At 41.8% G+C, this 19139-nt stretch overlaps 1 protein-coding gene across 1 annotated transcript in view; it reads left to right on the top strand.

The window, feature by feature from the left end:
- Positions 1-19139, top strand: part of cdh2 (cadherin 2, type 1, N-cadherin (neuronal)) — a 62252-nt gene that overhangs the window by 23089 nt on the left and 20024 nt on the right. The window contains exons 3-4 of the mRNA XM_069157433.1: positions 14358-14578; positions 18516-18683. Of these exons, the coding sequence (XP_069013534.1) occupies positions 14358-14578; positions 18516-18683 (389 nt within the window). The remainder of the gene's footprint in view (positions 1-14357; positions 14579-18515; positions 18684-19139) is intronic.

The raw sequence follows: 19139 nt of genomic DNA, 5'->3' as shown, positions 1-19139 counted from the left end.
CAAAGAGATGCAACCCCCATCGTTCCTGTTGGTCTGTTCATGTGCTTTTAAAAAAAAAAAAAAAAAAAAAGGGATAGATTTCAGTCTTGAGAATTGCTATTCTTATACCTGCAGGCCTATACAGAGCAGTTTTAAAGAAAATAGGGCCCCACCTGGAACAATTTAATCCTCGCAACTATTTCCAACAAAGAAGGAGTGCTGTATCCTGCTGGTGTCATGTGCCTGCTGGCCAGTTTCAGCCACTTTCATCCAGCTTTGGCCTTTTCCCAGTAATGAAACAGCAGATCAATGTCCAACAAAATAAATCCAAGTGATATTTTTTTTTAAGTCAGTTGTCGTTTTCTTCTCAGTACGTAAACTGCAACAAAGGAAAAATCCTTTCAACTGTGTAAGAAAGTCTTTCTGCCTCTTTTCAAGCAAAACAGTTATTCATTCTGAATAGTGTTAAGAATTAGCTTGTTTCTACTTATGTATACGTGAAAGGAAGCAAGCAAGACAAACAGGGAGACACATCAGGAATTTGGTGGTGGATTAGGCTGCAACAGTGTGGTTTGATGTTTAATCACTCCCCATGCGTAAGCTGTTCTAAGGGGGATAGAGAGGCTTTTCAGTAAGCTCTAATGGCAGTGGGATGTCTTCCTGGTTGAATCTTGCCTCTGTTGGCATAACACTCTGTGAACCTGCATTTTTGTGTTTGCTTGAGAGGTTCCACTGAAGCAGAATGATAGGACAGCGCCGACCAAACATAGCACCTCACCTCTCTGCCTCTCATCTCTCGCTCTTGCTCTCTCTCCGGGTCGGTTAGGGTGACTCAGGTGGAGGCAACATGATCGCTTGCATTTTTTTTTTTGAAGCTTGAAAACCCGCCTCACAGCTGCACAGAAAGAAGAAAAGAAAGATTAGTAATGCCAATAATTGCCCCTGCTTTATGACAGATCGGGCAGCTTTTGTGACATTTTAAAGGAAAGGGGGGGGGGGGGGGGGAAATAGACAAATCGACACAGTAAGAAAGCATGTCATGTCAGTGAATATGCAACAACGGGTCACACTAAAAACACTGTTTCTGTGAGACACATGCAGAGACTACACAGGAATGTGAGAAACTGTCTACAGTGATTCACATGTTTGCGCCACCTGCTTGTTTGTGCCACCACTGTCGATGCTGGTGTGACCCTGACAAGCACTGCTATCACCGTGAGGCGACAAGAGTATTCCCACGAGTCCTCGCGTTAAAAAAACCCAAGGTCTGGAAACATTTCCGCAGGCGGCCTTTGCAAGCAGAGACAGATTTGTACATGGCCATGCTTGTGGTTTGGTGTTATAGCTGCAGACAAACTGAGGACAGATGTGTTTGGAGTCCCCCCCCCCCTTTCCCCTTCCTCCTTCCTCCTTCTTCGTGATCATCTATTCCCTCCTTCCAGCAGTTTCCCTAATCTGGGAGTCATTGTGTCTGTAATAAAGCACAGCTGCACATATCCCTCTCTGAACCCACTCAGTTCAGCTGATTACTTGGGAGTGAGAGGGCTCTCCTCTCACAGAGTCCAGTTGCAGTGCCGTGTCCCCCCCCCCCCCCATCCCCCAACTGGTCCCCTAACACAGATAATGCATGTGAGAGGAGACGCTTCCTTGTGCTGGACCGATGCCAAGACTAATTGTTCACACCTGATGTTGCATTCGCACTGAGCAACTGTTACCCTGCAGGAAGTGTAAATATCAATTCATACAAGTGATATTTAACTCTGATTTTATTCATGTTTATTGTTATCTATGATCCTTATTGCAGCTTTGCACAACACAAATGAGAGCTATTGTTTGATTTACAAGAATATGGAAAACTTGTTTTTCTAATTATCAAGTTAATTGTTTTTTTTTTGTTTTTTTTTCTGTTGTAGTTTTAATGCTGCTCCCACTGCATTATGTGAAGGGGAGACTCCAGTGCACTTTCAATTTGTTGGGGTGGATTGTGTTAAATTGCCTCTGCTCAGAAATACAAAAAAAAAAAAAAAGAAAAAGGAAGAAGTCATGCATATGAAAGTGAGCAGCCCTAATAGAAAGATGTGTCTCTTTTCCAAATTGATGCCGCATCGAACATCAGAGCCTGAACTCCCACATTATAGACAAAAAAACAAAAACACCCACTAACAGGAATCAATAGCATCTGGGAATTTTGCACAAAAGGCATGTAAAACCCAACAGACCAACTTTTTACCCAACTCGGTTAAACAACTGAATTTGTCAAAGTGCGAACTCTGTGTGTGTGTGTGTGTGTGTGTGTGTGTGTGTGTGTGTGTGTGTGTGTGTGTGAGTGAGTGAGTGAGGAGGAGGGGGGGGGGGGTCAAAGTTAGAGTTATTCGCGAGATGGATTCAGCGTCCCAGCTGTAGCTTGACTTCAGGAATCAGCACAGTACAAAGAGATGAGCTCGGTTGACACAATAAGAAGCTGTTTGTAAATTCATACAAATGCATGCTTTCCTCTGTGTTTGCTTTCGTCGACTGGAGCAGCACATAACAAGCTGTCATGTGTCTGAAAAGCCGCGTACGCCCTGACGTGCGAGGTTTTCCGAGGAACATTGGACTTATCTTTAATCTTCCTTCTGTGTACTTTTCGTCTCTTTCTTTAAACGCGGGCTAATTGTGTTTCAAGCAGAATTTGACACGTATTGATTCAAATGTGCAATGGCAAATGCTCACACTATGCGTATTGGCAGCTGCCCTAATCCCCCTCTTTGAAGAAGCTTCTTCTTTCTTTTCTTTTCTTTTTTTCTTCTCGATGTCATTGTTTTGGTGATGGATTTTTTTCTCTTTTTTTTTTTTTTTTTTTACATTCACCATCTTCGCAGAGGTTGCAGGTTTCTAAACCAAGGAGCTATACAGCACTGTTGTTTTTTTCTTTTTCCATATGTTGGTTTGTTTTGCTCCTATGGAAGGGTTTTACAGAAAGAGAGGGAGAGATTTTTGAGTGTCTTGTGATGTGTGGCAGAGGGCAAGTGAGTACAATGAGGATAATGGTTGGTACCTGTGGCTGTAATGGTCTGCCTATCATGATGACTCATTTGCTTTGTTCAGCTTGAAAAACAAGCATTTAAATGAGAAATGAAAATTTTAATATACAGTGTACTTTATTGCATCCCTTTAGGAATAGTTGAACTGAAAACCACATGATTGTGCATTTGTACAATTTACAGAGTTTGGTATAAGCAGTGAAGCAGAATTCAGTATATATATGTTTTTTGTGTGCATATGACTCGGTAATCATTTTTCTCTGCTTCTAGAGAGCGAGAGACGCAGGAGCAGCCCCGATCTTACAATATAATAGTCTTCTCCAGAGGCTGTCAGCCTCATCTTCTTTTGTCTGCCGCTTTGTTTCCCAGCCAAAGAGGATTCACATGCCTCCTCCTTGTTTCTCCCTCTACCCTGACTTCTCCAAAGCGAAAGGCAGGCAAGCAGGAATTTCATTAGCTTTGTTCTCAAAAACTCAGCGTGAACCTGTGACTGTGCTACACATGACATAATGGCCCCAGAACTGGTCTCGGCTCCCCATGCATTTTCCGCCGCCTTTTATTTTTATTTTACATTTTATGCTGTAGGTGAGGGAATCACATCCTTCCTTGTCTTTTTTTTACAGACACTCTTTTTTGTATAAAATCCCTCCGTTTGTTTGAATCTGGCTTAAATTGCTGTGCTGTTCTGTTTGGAGCACTTCGAAGGATAAAGGGAAACTAGATGTGTGTGTGTGTGTGTGTGTGTGTGTGTGTGTGTGTGTGTGTGTGTGTGTGTGTGTGTGTGTGTGTGTGTGTGTGTGTGTGTGTATGTGTGTATATGTATGTGTGTATGTGTGATTGCACACATCTGTGTGTGCATGTTAAGAAGAAAGGAGGAAAAAGTGAGCAGAAACGGCATGTTTGTGTGTGTGGTTAGGTTTGTAATTGGATGCAGTGGAGTGTATCAGTCTTTACCTGAGCTAGTCATTTGCATGGGCTTGATTGACAACAGAGCTATGCAAAGCAGGCACAGGTTTTATTCACTATGAAGGCAGAGTGGATGCACAAACCATGCCTTTTTCATTAGCTATCACTTTGTTGTTGATTAGTATTGAGTCATCATTGCTAAAAGAAAATTGTTAAAATGTCATTTCCATAACGGCATATTAATTATATTCAGCCATGGTCCATCTACTGGAGTGTTTGAGCTCATATTGGTAGATTAGATCCCACTTTAGGGTGGCATGGAGGGGGGAGGAACAGGAGGAGAGGGGGGGGGGTGTCTGTAAATTTGTGGGGGCCATCAAGCTTAATGTGCTCAAAAATAATCAGAAAGTTTAAAGTTGAAGCTAAAAACAGGAGCATCAGGGAGGTTTTCAATCAAGCACAGACTAAAAGCATCCAGACAAAAGTAAAAACAACCCAAAAAAAATAAAAAAATCCTTGTGTGTATGGTGTTCACGCAGCCTTTAAACACAGAAAAAAAAAAAATCTGGCTTCCTATTATGCCTTGTACTTTTTCCTACTGTGTTTTTTTCCACTACACAGGATGTTGGGTTCTTCTTTTGTTTACCCGCTGTAATAGTCTGCCTTGACTTGCACCCACTTGTGAATGTGTGAATATGACTCACTGAACAGATAGATGGGAAGTAGTGCATGTAAATTGGAATACTATTCGTGTCCTTCGTGTTACATTGCCTTGATTATATCCCGTGATGTCCTTGCCATTGTGTTTGTTCTGGCTGGTCATGCATGTGGCTCATTCAGCACCATGTAATGAAAGTGTAAACGTGTTTAAACATAGTGAGATACGTACGCAGTGTGTCACATTTTGAAGAGAGGGCAGCTACCCCTGTCACACATGACAGTTATCATTTACACCGGCTGGATCTGCCTCCCTTCAGCATTAAATGAACTCTATGTCAAGGAATGACACAAGAGCTTCGGCAATTTGTCAGAATTTAATCACATTCTAATAAACAACTGTACTAATCTTATCAAAATTGATAACGTACAAATAGCTTCCCCTGTGGTCAGTCTCCCGGGAAATGGCTTTGTCTTCTTGAACATTCATTTGCTCAAGCTTTGTCCAGCACAAATCAAAGTTTTAATTAACTCTGTGGCTTGTTGTCAGCCATTAAAGAAACAGTCTGTCTTTTCACTGCCTGGGAACATAACGGTGTGGACTTTAATACATGTGTGCAAAGATGCAGCACATTTATGACTATTTATTATCAAATTCTTATTTCTTCATTCAGTGTTCATTAACAAATCTATCATACACTTAAATATTACTCAGACGTTTTATAAAATGTAAGGCTCATTTCCCAAACTACTCAATCTACTGATACTCCACCCAATATGTTAGTTGGGCTAGAACGAACAATTACTTGTATGTACATTTAATCTGTTGATTCTGTTCTCAATTGATTATTAGCTGTTTGGTCTTTATAATGTTAGAAAATGGGAAAAAAAAAAGTCAATGAGTGTTTCCCAAAGTGCAAGGGGCAGCTTAAAATGTCTTCTTTTATCCCTACCAACAGTTTGCAACCAAAATATATTGTTTTTTTTAATCATGGAGAAATAAAAGGAACTAGAAATAGTCACATTTAAGAAGATCATTTTAGGTTTTCTTTAAAAAAAAAAAAACAACAACAAAAAAAAAACCCGTTTTACGCAAAACAGTCATCAAATCATCAAAATACTCTACGGCAAGTTTTCTGTCAATCAACTTAACGATTAATCAGCTAATAGCTGAAGATCTATATATTGATACAAAATGTTCAGCTGCTGTTGGCCTGAAAAGTGGCCATTACATGTTGGTTGTCTTCTGCTTTGCAGAGAACTAGTTTTAAAGCTGTCTCAAACCGCGCCTGCACCGTAATTCATGTCTCAGCTGTCCATCCTGATGCCAAAATGTGGCCACATACACAACTCCTGTTTGTTACTTTTTCACTGCATGCACGCTGAATATGTCAGTGGTCAGGATTCGATTGATGATTGATATCATGTTATTCCAGCCTCCACTAAAACATGCAATATTTACACACAAAGATGGGTTGCAACATTTATGTCTGGCTTCTGCCATCTGTGATCACAGAGATTATACTATTCTATTTTAAGCAATATACTGTGTGTATATATATAGTTAACATTAAAGCTTGAGGACATAGCCTAACTATATGTGATTTTAACTCTAGTTTTCAACTCTGTGAAAGCAGCATAAGGCATTGACATCATTTCTTAAGTTACCTCTTTGATTTTTCCACCAAAAGTCCTGGATAATAATCGTCCCCATGGAACAATGATTGGCACAGTTCTGGGCACAGACATATAGTGCATTTCTCTTTCCTCTCTCTGCAACAAATCAGTGACATGAACCACTCTGCTGGTGTGATTAAAAAGTCTTACAAGACCCGGTGGTGAACATGCCAGCAGAGGTTATGTCATCCCTGGTCACTGCCTCCTTCTTTTTGTCTCTTTGATTTTTATGATGCCATTTTGACATAAATGATCAAGGGGAAGAACTAAATAGCCTTGAGTCTATGCTTCTGAGATCAAACGACCCTAATCATGTCACATTACAGGTTGCACCGTGGCAGTTTTAGTGCCTGGCCCTCGTGATCAGCCTCTTCAGAAAATATCAGCTTAGCTTGGAACCAGAGGCATGGGGGCTCACAGCGATTAGCGGATACATAGGCTGCTTTACTCTTATACTTTTGACTCTTGAATATTAAGATCCAATAAAACCTATACACCACTAGCTGTTTTATCTAATTTAAGAATAGTCACTGTATCTTAATTGTGTCTGCCACACTTATCCTTTATAACACTAACATTCAAACTGAAAGTGAAAGTGATGGGATGTAATGGTTTTTCATACTTTTTGGAAATGAGCTCAGGTTTTCTGATTAAATCTGAAGGTGCATGATATTTGAGTCCTTTCTTTTCAGTGGTGCCGTTGTTTTCACAACAGCAGATGCATAATAAATGAAAGGAATCAATATCTGGTGTTTAATATTTATGGTTATATCTCACCCAACCAGTGCCTCAGGGGTGAGTTAACTTTCTGTCCAGCTGAAAATGCCTGAGACGCAGCAGCAGCAGCAGCATGCCGCAGCGGTGATAGATGCACTGTGCAGTGGAGCATTTCCTCAAATGTGTATTACTGCAGTGTATGGTCACCAGAGAATAACCTTTGTAATACAGAAACAATAAAAACTGATGCATGTGAACACCTTAAATGGCTTATTATTCTCAATCGGATTTCTAAAAGGTATCTCGGTGTGTGAACCATCCTCTGGCCTTCTAACCTCACGCACACTGATTTATTTGACCTACTTTAGTTCTTCAGCTCGGTTCCCTCCTCCTCTCTCTGTCATTAAAGCCTTTGTAGATTGAACAAATAGATCATTGTCAGATGTTATAAGGTGAATTAGGTTATGGAGACCAATCAGAATCCTGTGACCTTTATGAAAGGACAAAATGAGGTCAAAGGTTATAGACATGAAGTTCAACACCTCATTTCGCAGAACGTTGATTTACATCTGAGAGGCTCTGTCAACAGGGCGTTGTAGCAGGTGGATTCAGAGACAAGAGGCTGTTCCGGCATTATACAGTCTTGTACCTAACGTTTAGCCTCGTCATAGTGTACAGTAATTATAATTTTCCCTTTTCAAGTGCCCATTTATGTCCTTTGAACATGAAGGAGAAAGAACAGTGGAACATACTGGAGGGCTCTTTTTCTGGCAATCTACGAAGCTATGAGCTTTTGTCATTTTAGCATATTAGTGTGACATTTTTCATAAGGAGCTTCACCTGTAAGCACTCACAGTGAGTCGCATGCCAAGCAGGACTGTCTGACGTCTTGGTAATATGGTCAGTTTAATGCCCCACTAAAGCCTGTGTATCAAGCTGCTCATCTCAATAACTCACCGGACAAAATCCCAGTAGCTATGCACTGATAACTGCAGAAGGATGTAGCTTAGCCTTATCTGTGCTCGGCTCCAGTGGCACGTTAATCCACACAATGCTCAACCGTCATTGTACTGGAAAACACGGAATCATTTCATTTACCCAACAAAGGCCTGAGAGTAATTGTGATGTTCCCCTGCTTATCCCCTTTGCAACTAAACCCAGAGAGATTGCTAATTTTCAAAGGCCAAATATTACTTATTCAAAAGAAAGCTGTCATCATGCATTTTTCTTTTCAGAGGACCCTGTTTTGCCTCTGGAATAAGGGACGCTGAACCAAACATCAGTTTGGGGAGATCACAGCAGTTGGCTGCAGTTGGCCAGCTTTTTTTTTTTTGCTCCGTCAGAACCCAGCGGGTATCTTACCCAGCATGCAGCTGATGTGTAGGCATGGGGCAGCCAGTGGAGTGGGCTAATGTTAGCTTCCTTCTAGCTCATCACCGCTGAGACGGACTCTCTGTCCCCAACAGGACCTGGGAGATGCTTTGGCCTTCCTGAGGAAGTAAAGGTGACTCTTGTCCTGGTGGGGAGTTTGTCTACCTTGTAATTGTCCTTTTGAATACAATAGTGGTCAGATGGGATTGCTGTACCCTCAGAGAACAAATGACCGAATGTGCAAATAAGATATGAATGCAAGTGTAAAAAGAAAAGGAAAAAAGAAAATACATCAAAACAAATTGAATTTGTTTCGCCTCTCCTAAGGGCCAGTTTGCTAGATCAAGGCAGCTTAAAAAAAAAAATCTCTGCGTTTGAGATTGAGCAAACTCTGTAGCTGCTCAGATGTCGGCTGTGCTTATGTTTCTCAGTGTGTGTGAACTGATGTGGGTGTGTGTGATAAGAAAAGGTACTATCAATACGGGGTTTTTTTTTGGAGGGCCTTTCCATAATTCTCTCATTGAAGCAGCATTTTTAGGAAAGCAAATTAAAAAAACAAACCAATATGCAGAGACAAACCAAGTGCTGGGGGAACTGGTCACTGTAATCAAGCCAGGAAAGCGAGCCAGCTGCTTGGTAAACATGTTTATGCTCTGATGCAATTCCTCTTTAGTTTACTTAATTGCTAGAGACACTGAACAGAGTACAAACACTGCATGATTTTTTTTATTTTTTTTTCATGCAAATCCCTTACATATTTTAGGCCTTGCTATAAATGCATGGAATGCTTTGCGCGTTTGAAGTGCAGTGCATTAGTAAAACGCCTTCAAGGGCTTAGTTTGGCAAAAGGCAGTATCATCATTCCCAGATCCAAGCTCCGGCTACAAACAGTTTAGTTTCTCTGAAGAATACCCTATTTTCGGAAAACAGAAATATACCTTTGTCTCATCTCTGACTCTCAGCTTCTTTAAATAAATGGATATTTACAGTAGTCTCAAGTAGCATGAGTGACCCAATCAGTACTAATTAATTCATTGTCTTAAGTGGTTCAATGATGCTTTCTCAACCCTAGATTTTAAACTATCCATTTAAATGTACATGGTTTATAAATTTGTAGAAAAAAATATAATACGCTTTTAATTGCATTATCTCAGGGAGCAACAAACAAATATGTTTCTACTGGAAAACTTTCTTTAAAAAAAATACATGTCAAGCATGAAAACTATAATTGTGAAGAATAGGATGTATTAGGTTACATAAAGGCGTTTTATTTGTTTACTAGCCTTAAAGCAGCAGAATATGTATTCATGATAATGCCATTAAAAAAGAAAAACTATGCTGAGAAAGAATAACACGCACATGAACTATTAACACAAAGCGAGCAGCAATCTTACTCTGTGTTACATTAGTGTTTTGTGCTTTTAGCAGTTTATGAGATAATTGGACAATTAGAGAATGTGCTGGATATTTTTTTTTTTTTTTGGTTCGGCAGAAAATCTGTGCACTGTTAGAGAATGTTGACCTTAATTTTACTGTGTTCTCCCCAGTTTTTTTTTGCTTTGGGATTAGAATTTCATATCGCAGCAGTTTGAATTGAGGTCCCGGAGTGCGAGCTCCAGTGGGGCTTAACAGGATCTTATAAACAGTGGCGCTGGCATGGATGTCTCACGCAGCACATTCAGTTGGAGCCTCTGCTTCATATTGCATTGTCTCACTGCCAGAGCAGGCCACTGTACTAAACCTGGTCACATTCATTTGCGAAGAATGCATTTTGTCAGGGGTGTTGTAGCATTTTGCCAAGGTCAGGTGGGGGTGGGGGGCTGCCACTGGGGTATTTGCCTGGCTATGTGTTCGTCTGCAGCAGCTCCTGATGAAACACCTATGCTGGGTATTTCTCAGCTGTCGGCGACCTCACTTTTTGCAAATGAGTGATGGCGTGTTGGGATGATCTCACATGAGAGGTTTCCGTCTTGTCACATTTACAGCACATTAGAGGGACTTTCAGTCTGCTCACTTGCAGCCAATGTATTTGGCAGGCAGGCAATAACGATGAGATTGTGAAACATTTTCTTTGCCTCCGTGGAGTCATGGAGTCCACATTCCATGTTCCAAATTAAATGTATCTCTGTGCCGCTCCCCTTCTCTCTCTCCAACTATTTGTGTCTGTCTGAGTTAGATTTATCACGTGACTGAGCAGACAATGGAGAGGTTAGTCGGGGTTTTGTGTTGTCAGGCGGTGGGGGGGGGGCATCCGAACAGTGAATAGGATCATTGAGTCGGAGGTAATTTTGGGCCCCGGTGCGGGGCATTAGTCGGACAGCCCTTTCTGCTGACATGCCTGTTTCCCTCCCCTCCCTCCCTCCCTTTTTTTTTTTTTTTTTTTTTTTTTTAACCCCAACCCCCCGTCCCCATGTGCTGCATCGGCATTTCTTTCCAATTCAAGCCTTTATCGTTGTGCCCATGACAACATGTGTGATAGGGCGTGGCAACCAAGACCTCTTTTAGCCCTGTTACTTGGGGAGCTAATGCCTAGATATAGATTAGCTACAGATAAATTCCACTCTACACGTTGCTGTGGCATTTTTAAGCCATCAGAGCCTGTCTGATAAATGAATAGACACATGCGGGACATTCCCATCCATTATCATTGGAAATGGTCGTGCCTGCTGGGAGTTTGTGTAGCGATTTCTGTGGGGCCCGACTGTTGAAGGGCCTCTCAGAGGACTCCTGATGGCCAAATTTCAGACAATGTTAAAGAGCTGCAGCTCAGCTAAAGAAAGAGGCCTGTGCTAAAATATCTCCGGGGAAGGCTGCTGTTGTCAAGTGTATGTCTACACGAATTCACTTAAATGTATTCTGAAAAGTGTCAGGAGGAGACAAAATGGAAACACGAGATGCAACTTTTGGGGGCAGAGAGGCGATATATGGATTTAATTTGAAGGAGTGGGAGACATTTTAATGATGGTTGAAATTACAGACAAGAAGTGACTTAATTGCTGTAAATTTAAAAAACTTTTGGATTGAACTAGTTGAGCCAGAGAGACATCTGTTGTCTATTAATTACTTTTTTCAGGTCAGACAAGTCAATGGCACATTATTGGTGTTCTGTTACTACTTATTGACAAAATGCTGACTCCAATGTCCCTCAATGCAGTGAGGAGGAGGAGGAACGGGCCACGGAGTACAGCCGAGGTTTAGAATAAAAAACATTGGACAGTTTGTTTTAATCATTAACCAGCGTCGGATCTGCACGCATCAATTTTTTTTTTCAACTGCAACTAATTCAAATAAGTGATGATGATTATTTCCTAACCAAGTGATCTGCTGAAAAAATGACTTTAATTATTCATCAGTCATCATACTAATTGCTGATTATTATTCCCTCAGTTGCATCAGCTCTATGTACATTTGCAGAATCGTTTTGTATATATTTTTAATCCAAAAACTCGAGTGTGGCTGAGCCGTTACCGTCCTCGGAACATTGTGAGGCTTCTTAAATCGTTGTCCTGTCTTCTGCTTTATTGTGAGTTCTTTTGACAGTCCCTTACTCTGTATTCTACCTCTGTCTGCGTATCTGCTGACTTGGGCTGGCTGGTGATTGCCTGAAGGCTTTGAGTTTGCAGGCACCTGGCTTTAAGGCAAAACCTTCAGAAACAGAAGGTCATCTATCTGATGTCAGCTTTGCAGGTTCAAAGAGAGACAAAAACTAATTGGTCAAGGGTAATTGAACAAAAGTGTTAGGAAGTCAATATATAGTGTATTCCAGTGTAGAGGAAAGACGTCATCTTCTGTCTTTATTTTTGCAGCTGCTGGCAATACGCGTCTTGTTTTGTCAGTGTTTAAATCTTTCAGCAGGCTCTAATGGAAAGCAGAACATGGCCCTTGCAGAAAATTTGTTGTCCCTGTTTGGGTTTTGATAATAGAGCAAGATTTCATTTTCATTCATCAGGAAGAATACATTGTGATTACAGTGCATGTCAGAGGTGACCTCGTATATATGATTCTCTATCGGTCTCTTTCCCTTCTCACATTCAGAGACATGTAGCTGTAGTTTGTATAGGATGATGTTTTTTTTTTTTTTTTTTTTTTTTTTACAGAGATTCGCCTTCCCTTCACACGCAATTTTAGTCAGTGCTGCAGCCAAGAGCCTCTTCTTGGAAACATCTGCAAGAAAAGTGTTAAATTCAGCAGGAATGGGTCATGATTTTCTAATTTATTTAATAGTGAATCAAAAAGAAAAAAAAAAATCTAAAAGTTTATATGTCTATCGTCTTCGTCTGATTTTCCTGTTTTTTTACTTGTGCCTGGTAGCAACGCATCACTACTGCCAGAAGGTGGCGATAATGCACCTAAAAGCTGTTTGCCAACCGCCATTAAATAACAAAAGGAGAAAAAGAAAAACAACCCAGCTGCAGTGAGGCGTGTGGTGCTGAGATTAGATGCTACAGTTAAAATAAGCGGAAACATGAAAAGACAACTACAGCTGTCGAAACATTCTGTGGAACTGCTTCAAATGAAATAAACAAAATAAGGTGCGGTACAAACTCCGCCAGGTAACGCTAGCATATTATAAATCTACCAAAGCTATGCACAGCGATTTTAAAGCAAAGTACCGAGCAGACGGTCCATCCTCGGATCAATAAACAATGGCTGGCTTTGTTACCAGGAGAAGTAAGTCTGATTTTTGAAGTGCAGAGCAAATAACAGCCCTCATCTCAAAGATGATAGCTAAAGACATGCTTCTCATCAGTTTTGTCAAGGGAGAGGGTTCTCAAAGTTTGATGGCACTTGTTGAGCCTGAGTTCACGGCATGAGTCTCTCTCTCTTTGATAATAGTCACATACGTCCCACCGTATATCCAATCATAATTTTTTTGATCAGAAATACTTATTCCTAAAATTCACAGAGAAATTGTACTTTTGGCAATTTCCTCAAGACCCCAAGCCGGTCTACTGCATCCTTTCCTCAAGCCCAGGGGAGCTCAATGCACTGCAAGGGCTCTGAAGAAATCAGTGGGTCCCCAAGGTAGCAGCACAAAGGAAAATTAGGCATCCACCTTCAAGGCTTTTTGTCAATAATTCCACATCTGCTTTAATAATTCAAGGCGCCATCAGCAGAGCCTCCATACAAACCATATATGGTGGTAACGCTGTGATCTCTGTGGCCAGGAGGGATTTTTATCTCTCCCTTCATGTCTTTTTGTGCTCTATAAACACGAGAGGGGGGCAGCCAGGGAAACATAGCCACACAAATAGATCACACAATGAAGCTCTCAGGTGTTGAGGTATGCCTGCATGAGTGTGTGTGTTTTGGTGTGTGCACATGCAGGAGGTACATAGGCTGTGCTGTCCTGTCACTCACTAGTAACACGAACCGATGTTGTACCACCGCCACTGAGGCACCTGTGGGACTGGAGCCCCCCATGAGCCACCTGTCTGCCGTGCCTCCACGTGCGCTTGAGTTTCGGTGTGCGTGTTTTTTTTTCCGCGTGTACTTGCTTATGAAATAAACATCACACACAGTTACATCTGTCTCTCAAAGGAGCAGAGGATCGTCGGCATCCCTGTATGTCACGAGGGACAACGCTAACATGCAATGGCCTCAGCTGAAAATACAACAAGACCTATCCAGCAGATTTAGATTTATACACGCTGTTTATAGTTTCTTGAACCCAAACACAGCAGAGCATTTAGACTAATCTAATTTACACATCCGCTTTTAAATGTATTGTTTTGATTTGTCTTTAATAGCCCTTCAGGGGGACACTTCCCCTTTTTCTTTAGTTTTCTCTCTCGCCATCTTTCTCCTCCGCTGCACCTGTTTTGAGCAATACCTTTGGGGCACAGCTTGAAGTGAATAATGTATGAGCGAGAAGGAGAACCAGAAAACCTTTGTGGACCTTCTGTCTGGCTGCTTGTCTTCTTCTTTTTTTCCACATCCCTAGTTTCTTTTTTTTTTTTTTCTACTTTTCCTTGTCACTGTTGGGCTAATTTTGAACTCAAACCTATCTGTCTCTGTCTCTTGCAGTGAGGTTTGTCAGCTGCGGCCGCGGTGGTCTGGTGCGGTTTGAATGCAGTAACCCATCTGACTTTCGGATAGAGGCCGGCGGAGTGGTTTATGCTGCCAGGACTCTCCAGCACTCTACGCTCCCGGCATCACCTTTGCTGATCAAGGCTAGTGACACCGTCACTGAGCAGCAATGGGTGACCCAAGTCAGGCTGTCGGCCTCCTCCCACTCTGGCCAGCAGGTGAATACATCTCAACCACTTCAAGAACATTTCTGACTTGTTTGTTGATTCTCTGACTGATGTAACTGCCATAGAAAGGTGGAATGATCAATTCTGCCCTTGCATCGAATAACTTGCACTTATTAGGCACATTGCACATTCGCAGATGACTAGTTCCCTAAATTGTAGCAGGTGTTCCGAGAGACTGGATGGATGCTTGCTAATTAAAACGTAATGTGTCAATTTACTAGGAGCACAAACATATACTCAACATGGTCAGTGGGTAGCAAGAGCAGATGCAGAATAGCTCCCCATAAAGTTGATTTCACCGAGCATGCCTGGCGATTGTGAGGTTACTGCTTCACCATCCAAAAGGGGAACACGCCTCTTTCAGTGCTCTGGAAGATGGGAAGCATCTGTCTGAGCTGTAGAGTGCCGCTCTAACCGTTCCACTGGACGTGTTGCGCAGTCATCTGCAATTAGTTAGAATGACCATGTGCTCTTATGTCAACATTGCTGTCGGGCGAGGATCAAAGGAAATCCACCAAAAAAAGAAAAAAAAGAAGAGCACAGCAGATTTCCTATCTGTCGGCCTTGTAACTGGGAAATGAATAGAAGCTCTAAAAGCTTTGTTATTGTAGAAGTTTGATCTGTAGTTACAGACAGAGGATTATGTGATCCTGCTCCATTACATAATATCTGCTGCTTTAAACTTACTGGGGCGATGCTTCACGCGCGCGCACGCACGCACGCACACGTATACACGTACACAGATAAACCAATGCTTTTTTTCAGCAGTGTGTTTCTCTCTCTTCTGACTCTTTCTGTAGGGTTAAAGGTGAGCCTTTATGCGCATATGTTAGTAATCACTGCTGTAAGATCTAAGAACATTAACCTTCTGGTGACTTAATAAACACCCTCAAATGCAATAATCGTGTTTGTCTTACAAAGACCAACATGCTCTTCTTTTTAATCCCTGTGATGCACTTAAGCAAATGGCCACATGTGGCCATTTCTAAATGTGAGGCGCAGCAGATAATCTCAGGAAAGGAGGGTGTCGCATTTTATGTGGGTGCAGATTAAAACTTAATGCTGACAGTTAAGTGTAGTTACTGTCAGTGCTGCAGGTGCACTAGTTGGCTTGGCCGAAATTAAACTTAGTGGGTAATGATTGCATGCCTTTTCAAAACAGCATCGTTAGCCACTGACGATCATTTACTATAGGGACTCCTGCAGGTATATGTGATTTTAATGATATCATTACTCACTGTTGTCGGTTGGTCGAAGGTAGTATATGCGTATCAAGATCAGATAAGGATAGACTTCTGCAGTTTTTTTTACATTTCAAATTAGAAAAAAAAAAAAAAGAAGGAATATCGCATGGGTTCCATCAGTAACTGGTCTCATCTGTATCTGTTGAGGGCTGTTGAATTTGTCCCGATTTGTTCGTAATGAAATCAGGGATTGATTTTCCCACATCTTGCACGTTTATGAGGTCATGAGCGGTTATCTTCGCCCAGCACAATTATTGTCATTAATCATCACGCATCTCTTAATCACATCAGTGATTCAAGTTTTGGTTTTTTTAATTTAGTGCCATGAATGCACCGGCTTTGGGGAAACATTTTAATCAATGACAACCAAACAATATCCTCATTTACAGGAGTGTGTTCTTGCTCACCATCTCCACCTCCATTAGAGTCCGTGAGGCGAAAACGTTTCAAGATATGAAAGACGGAATTTTTTTCTAAAAGGACAAACAAACGTGTATGTAATCTGTGCCACACACTCTCAAACAATCAGCCCATCACTCAGCCTAACGCTCTCCTGGACTCTGAAGTAGACTCCTAGTCGGAAGATGGAGAGGATCGCGGAGTGCAGATGGATGCAGACCTCCAGCATACCAGAGATAGATTGGTGTTGGGCTGAACAAACCCACCATGCCATTCATCATTCCAGACACAAGTTGCAAATAATTACTGCTCTCACTCGCACCCATTTTAATAGGGTAATAGATATTTCTGAAGCATGCTCCTTCGCTATCTGTCCGCTTGCCTCTCTGCATTTCCAATGTGTGAAAGCAGTATAATCGCATTTCAAACATGATTAGTGGAAGCTCGGCGACAGCTCCCCAGATGTTAGAGGAGGGGGAGTATGTGGGATATGGGTTGTGTTATAAGGTGAGAAAGTGGTAATTCATTTCTGTGTTTGCATAGGGCACTTTGTAGTAGTTTGTAGGACTTGACTACTTCACAAATGGTCAACATGGAAATAATTGCAGACAGCAGTAGGCAAGATATTTCAAGAGACGTGGCAGTTCCATTAAAATCACACCTATCATTTATTGGCATTGACAGATTTTACATATTGTTTTTCTGTTTTCCTTCCTGCCTCGTTTTGTTCAAGGTTATTTTAACTTTCTCTGGCACTACTTCAGTCCTCCTCAGTCTCTGGAGCAGCAAAGGCAATTTGAGCCATCTGTGTGTTTAGTGTCTGGCGTTCAGGTACCATCCTCCTTTGTTTCAAATCTCATTCATTACAGCCGAGGGAGGATGGCAGATCCATTATGGAAGCTGGTCTATCTGTGTGGGTGCATTTTATCAGAACATAAGAAGAGGACTGCTGTTTAAAGCAAACCGGCGCTGGAGGTGCGCGGCTGCTGTCGAGGCGATACCAAGGAATTTCAAGGCATATCATCACGTAGGACTGTGAATATTTTGGGCTACAAAGACAGTCATAACAGAAGGGGTTGTTTGATTGAACACACATTTAGAGTCGGTACTAAGTGACATTTGGAACAGCTCGTTAGGTTTTGCAGAGAGTGGCAGCCTGTTCTTTAAGTACTACAATAGCGTCCTTTCTTAATAACCTGTTGGATAAGGGTGGAGAATGTAAATAAATAACGCACGCAGGCCCAGGGTTGGCATCCATAGGTTTCCTATTAGAAATGTGACATTATAGCTCCGTTCCGGCTGGCTCTGGCCATCACCATCTTGATGGTGCTAATCAAAAAATGAGCAAAGAAAAAAAGACGTGCGTGGGTGGAGCTCAGATGGACTGAATGAAGCTTGGTTGTTAAAACCAGCATCATGTCTGTATGGCTCTGGCTGAAACCTGATGGCACCCACCTGTCACTCAAAGCAGCATGCTCTTAATTATGCATGACTCTGACTCACAGAATTAAAACTGGTCAGTTCTATAAAACAAAATCACATCCCTGTAAAGCTGTCATGAATGAGAAAATTAACTATTGATACCAAAACGGGTTTTTGTACCAGGTTGAAAACATGTAAATGTCTGCTGTGAATTTTGGCATTTTGACAAAGGGGGATCGATGGAGATTGACTCACTTTTGGAGTCAGCCTCTCGTGGCCATGTGAAGAACTGCACTCCCGTTCGGTCATCCCGTGTTATGCTCATTTTTAAGCCGCAGAGGTTGCTGCTTGGTTCAGGGTCATTGGTCAGCCTACAATGTCATTCTTTGCAGTAAGTTGTATCTGGGATATCATTCCCACAGGTAAATGCTGACGTGTGCATGCTAACCTGCTGTTGTTAAAAAGGTACACAGTGTAAAGTTTACCTTCTGTGCTCGCCGAGTTAATATTTGCCAATGAGCACCAGTGAAACAAAGTACATGACATTAGTGTGGTCGGTAGTGGACAAATCAAAGTTTGACCAAAGTTGAGGAATCACCAAAATAATTACAGTAATACAAACCACAAATACCAACCTCATGGTGGTGTTCAAGGTGAAGTCAGAGGATCAACGAAGTCTTTAAGAATCTAAGGTACAAGAATGTTTGTACCAAATTCAACGGGAAATTGTGAAATAGTCTGTGTCTCACTGACCTACAGAGCAACACTGTGATCCACAGAGCCATGCCGCTAGCGTGGCTAAAAATGTCTGTGCTAATACTTGACTGCATAGATGTGATCACTGAATCGTTTCCTTTCGTCAGGTCCAGGAAGTTGCTGTCCCTCCAGTCATGTCCAAGGATTTAAAGGAAATTGCGTTTCCATCACGAAATACCGACAGCCAGCTGAAACGCATGAAGAGAGACTGGGTCATCCCCCCAATCAATGTCCCAGAGAACTCGCGAGGCCCATTCCCACAAGAGCTTGTCCGGGTAATGTACTTCACCCAAGCACATGCATTGCACACAGACACATCTCTCCCAACTTCAAAGAAAATGCTTTTTGCTTGATATGACAACCTTGTAGGTTCCTCCTCGCTCTGAGCTCACACTCACAGGGTCACAGACGAGACTTATGCCTTCCACAAGATGCCTCATATTTACAGTGCTTTGCTAAAGGTCACAGGCTCTTTTTTTGGCTGGATTATTTATCTTTTGTTTCAGGGGGCAGTCTGTACCAGTAAAACCTGTTATTATTTAGAAGCAGAGAGAACGCTGAAGTGCTCACCAGCGTAATTGTTCCTCTGTTGATATTGTACACCTTTTTCTTGCCTCAAGGACCGACACCGTTCAATTCATTCGCACCAACTCTGTGGCGAAAGGCTCGGTGTGGGTGGCTGACAGAGGACAAGCAATGCTCAGGATAGCTAAGAAGCAGATCCTCTTTCG

This window comes from Embiotoca jacksoni, unplaced genomic scaffold (genome assembly GCF_022577435.1).
Source record: "Embiotoca jacksoni isolate LCO1_2020_lvr unplaced genomic scaffold, fEmbJac1.0.p SCAF_22, whole genome shotgun sequence".
Taxonomy (NCBI): Eukaryota; Metazoa; Chordata; class Actinopteri; family Embiotocidae; genus Embiotoca; species Embiotoca jacksoni.
The sequence above is the reverse complement of the archived record's forward strand: the minus strand, read 5'-3'. Positions and strand labels throughout refer to the sequence as shown.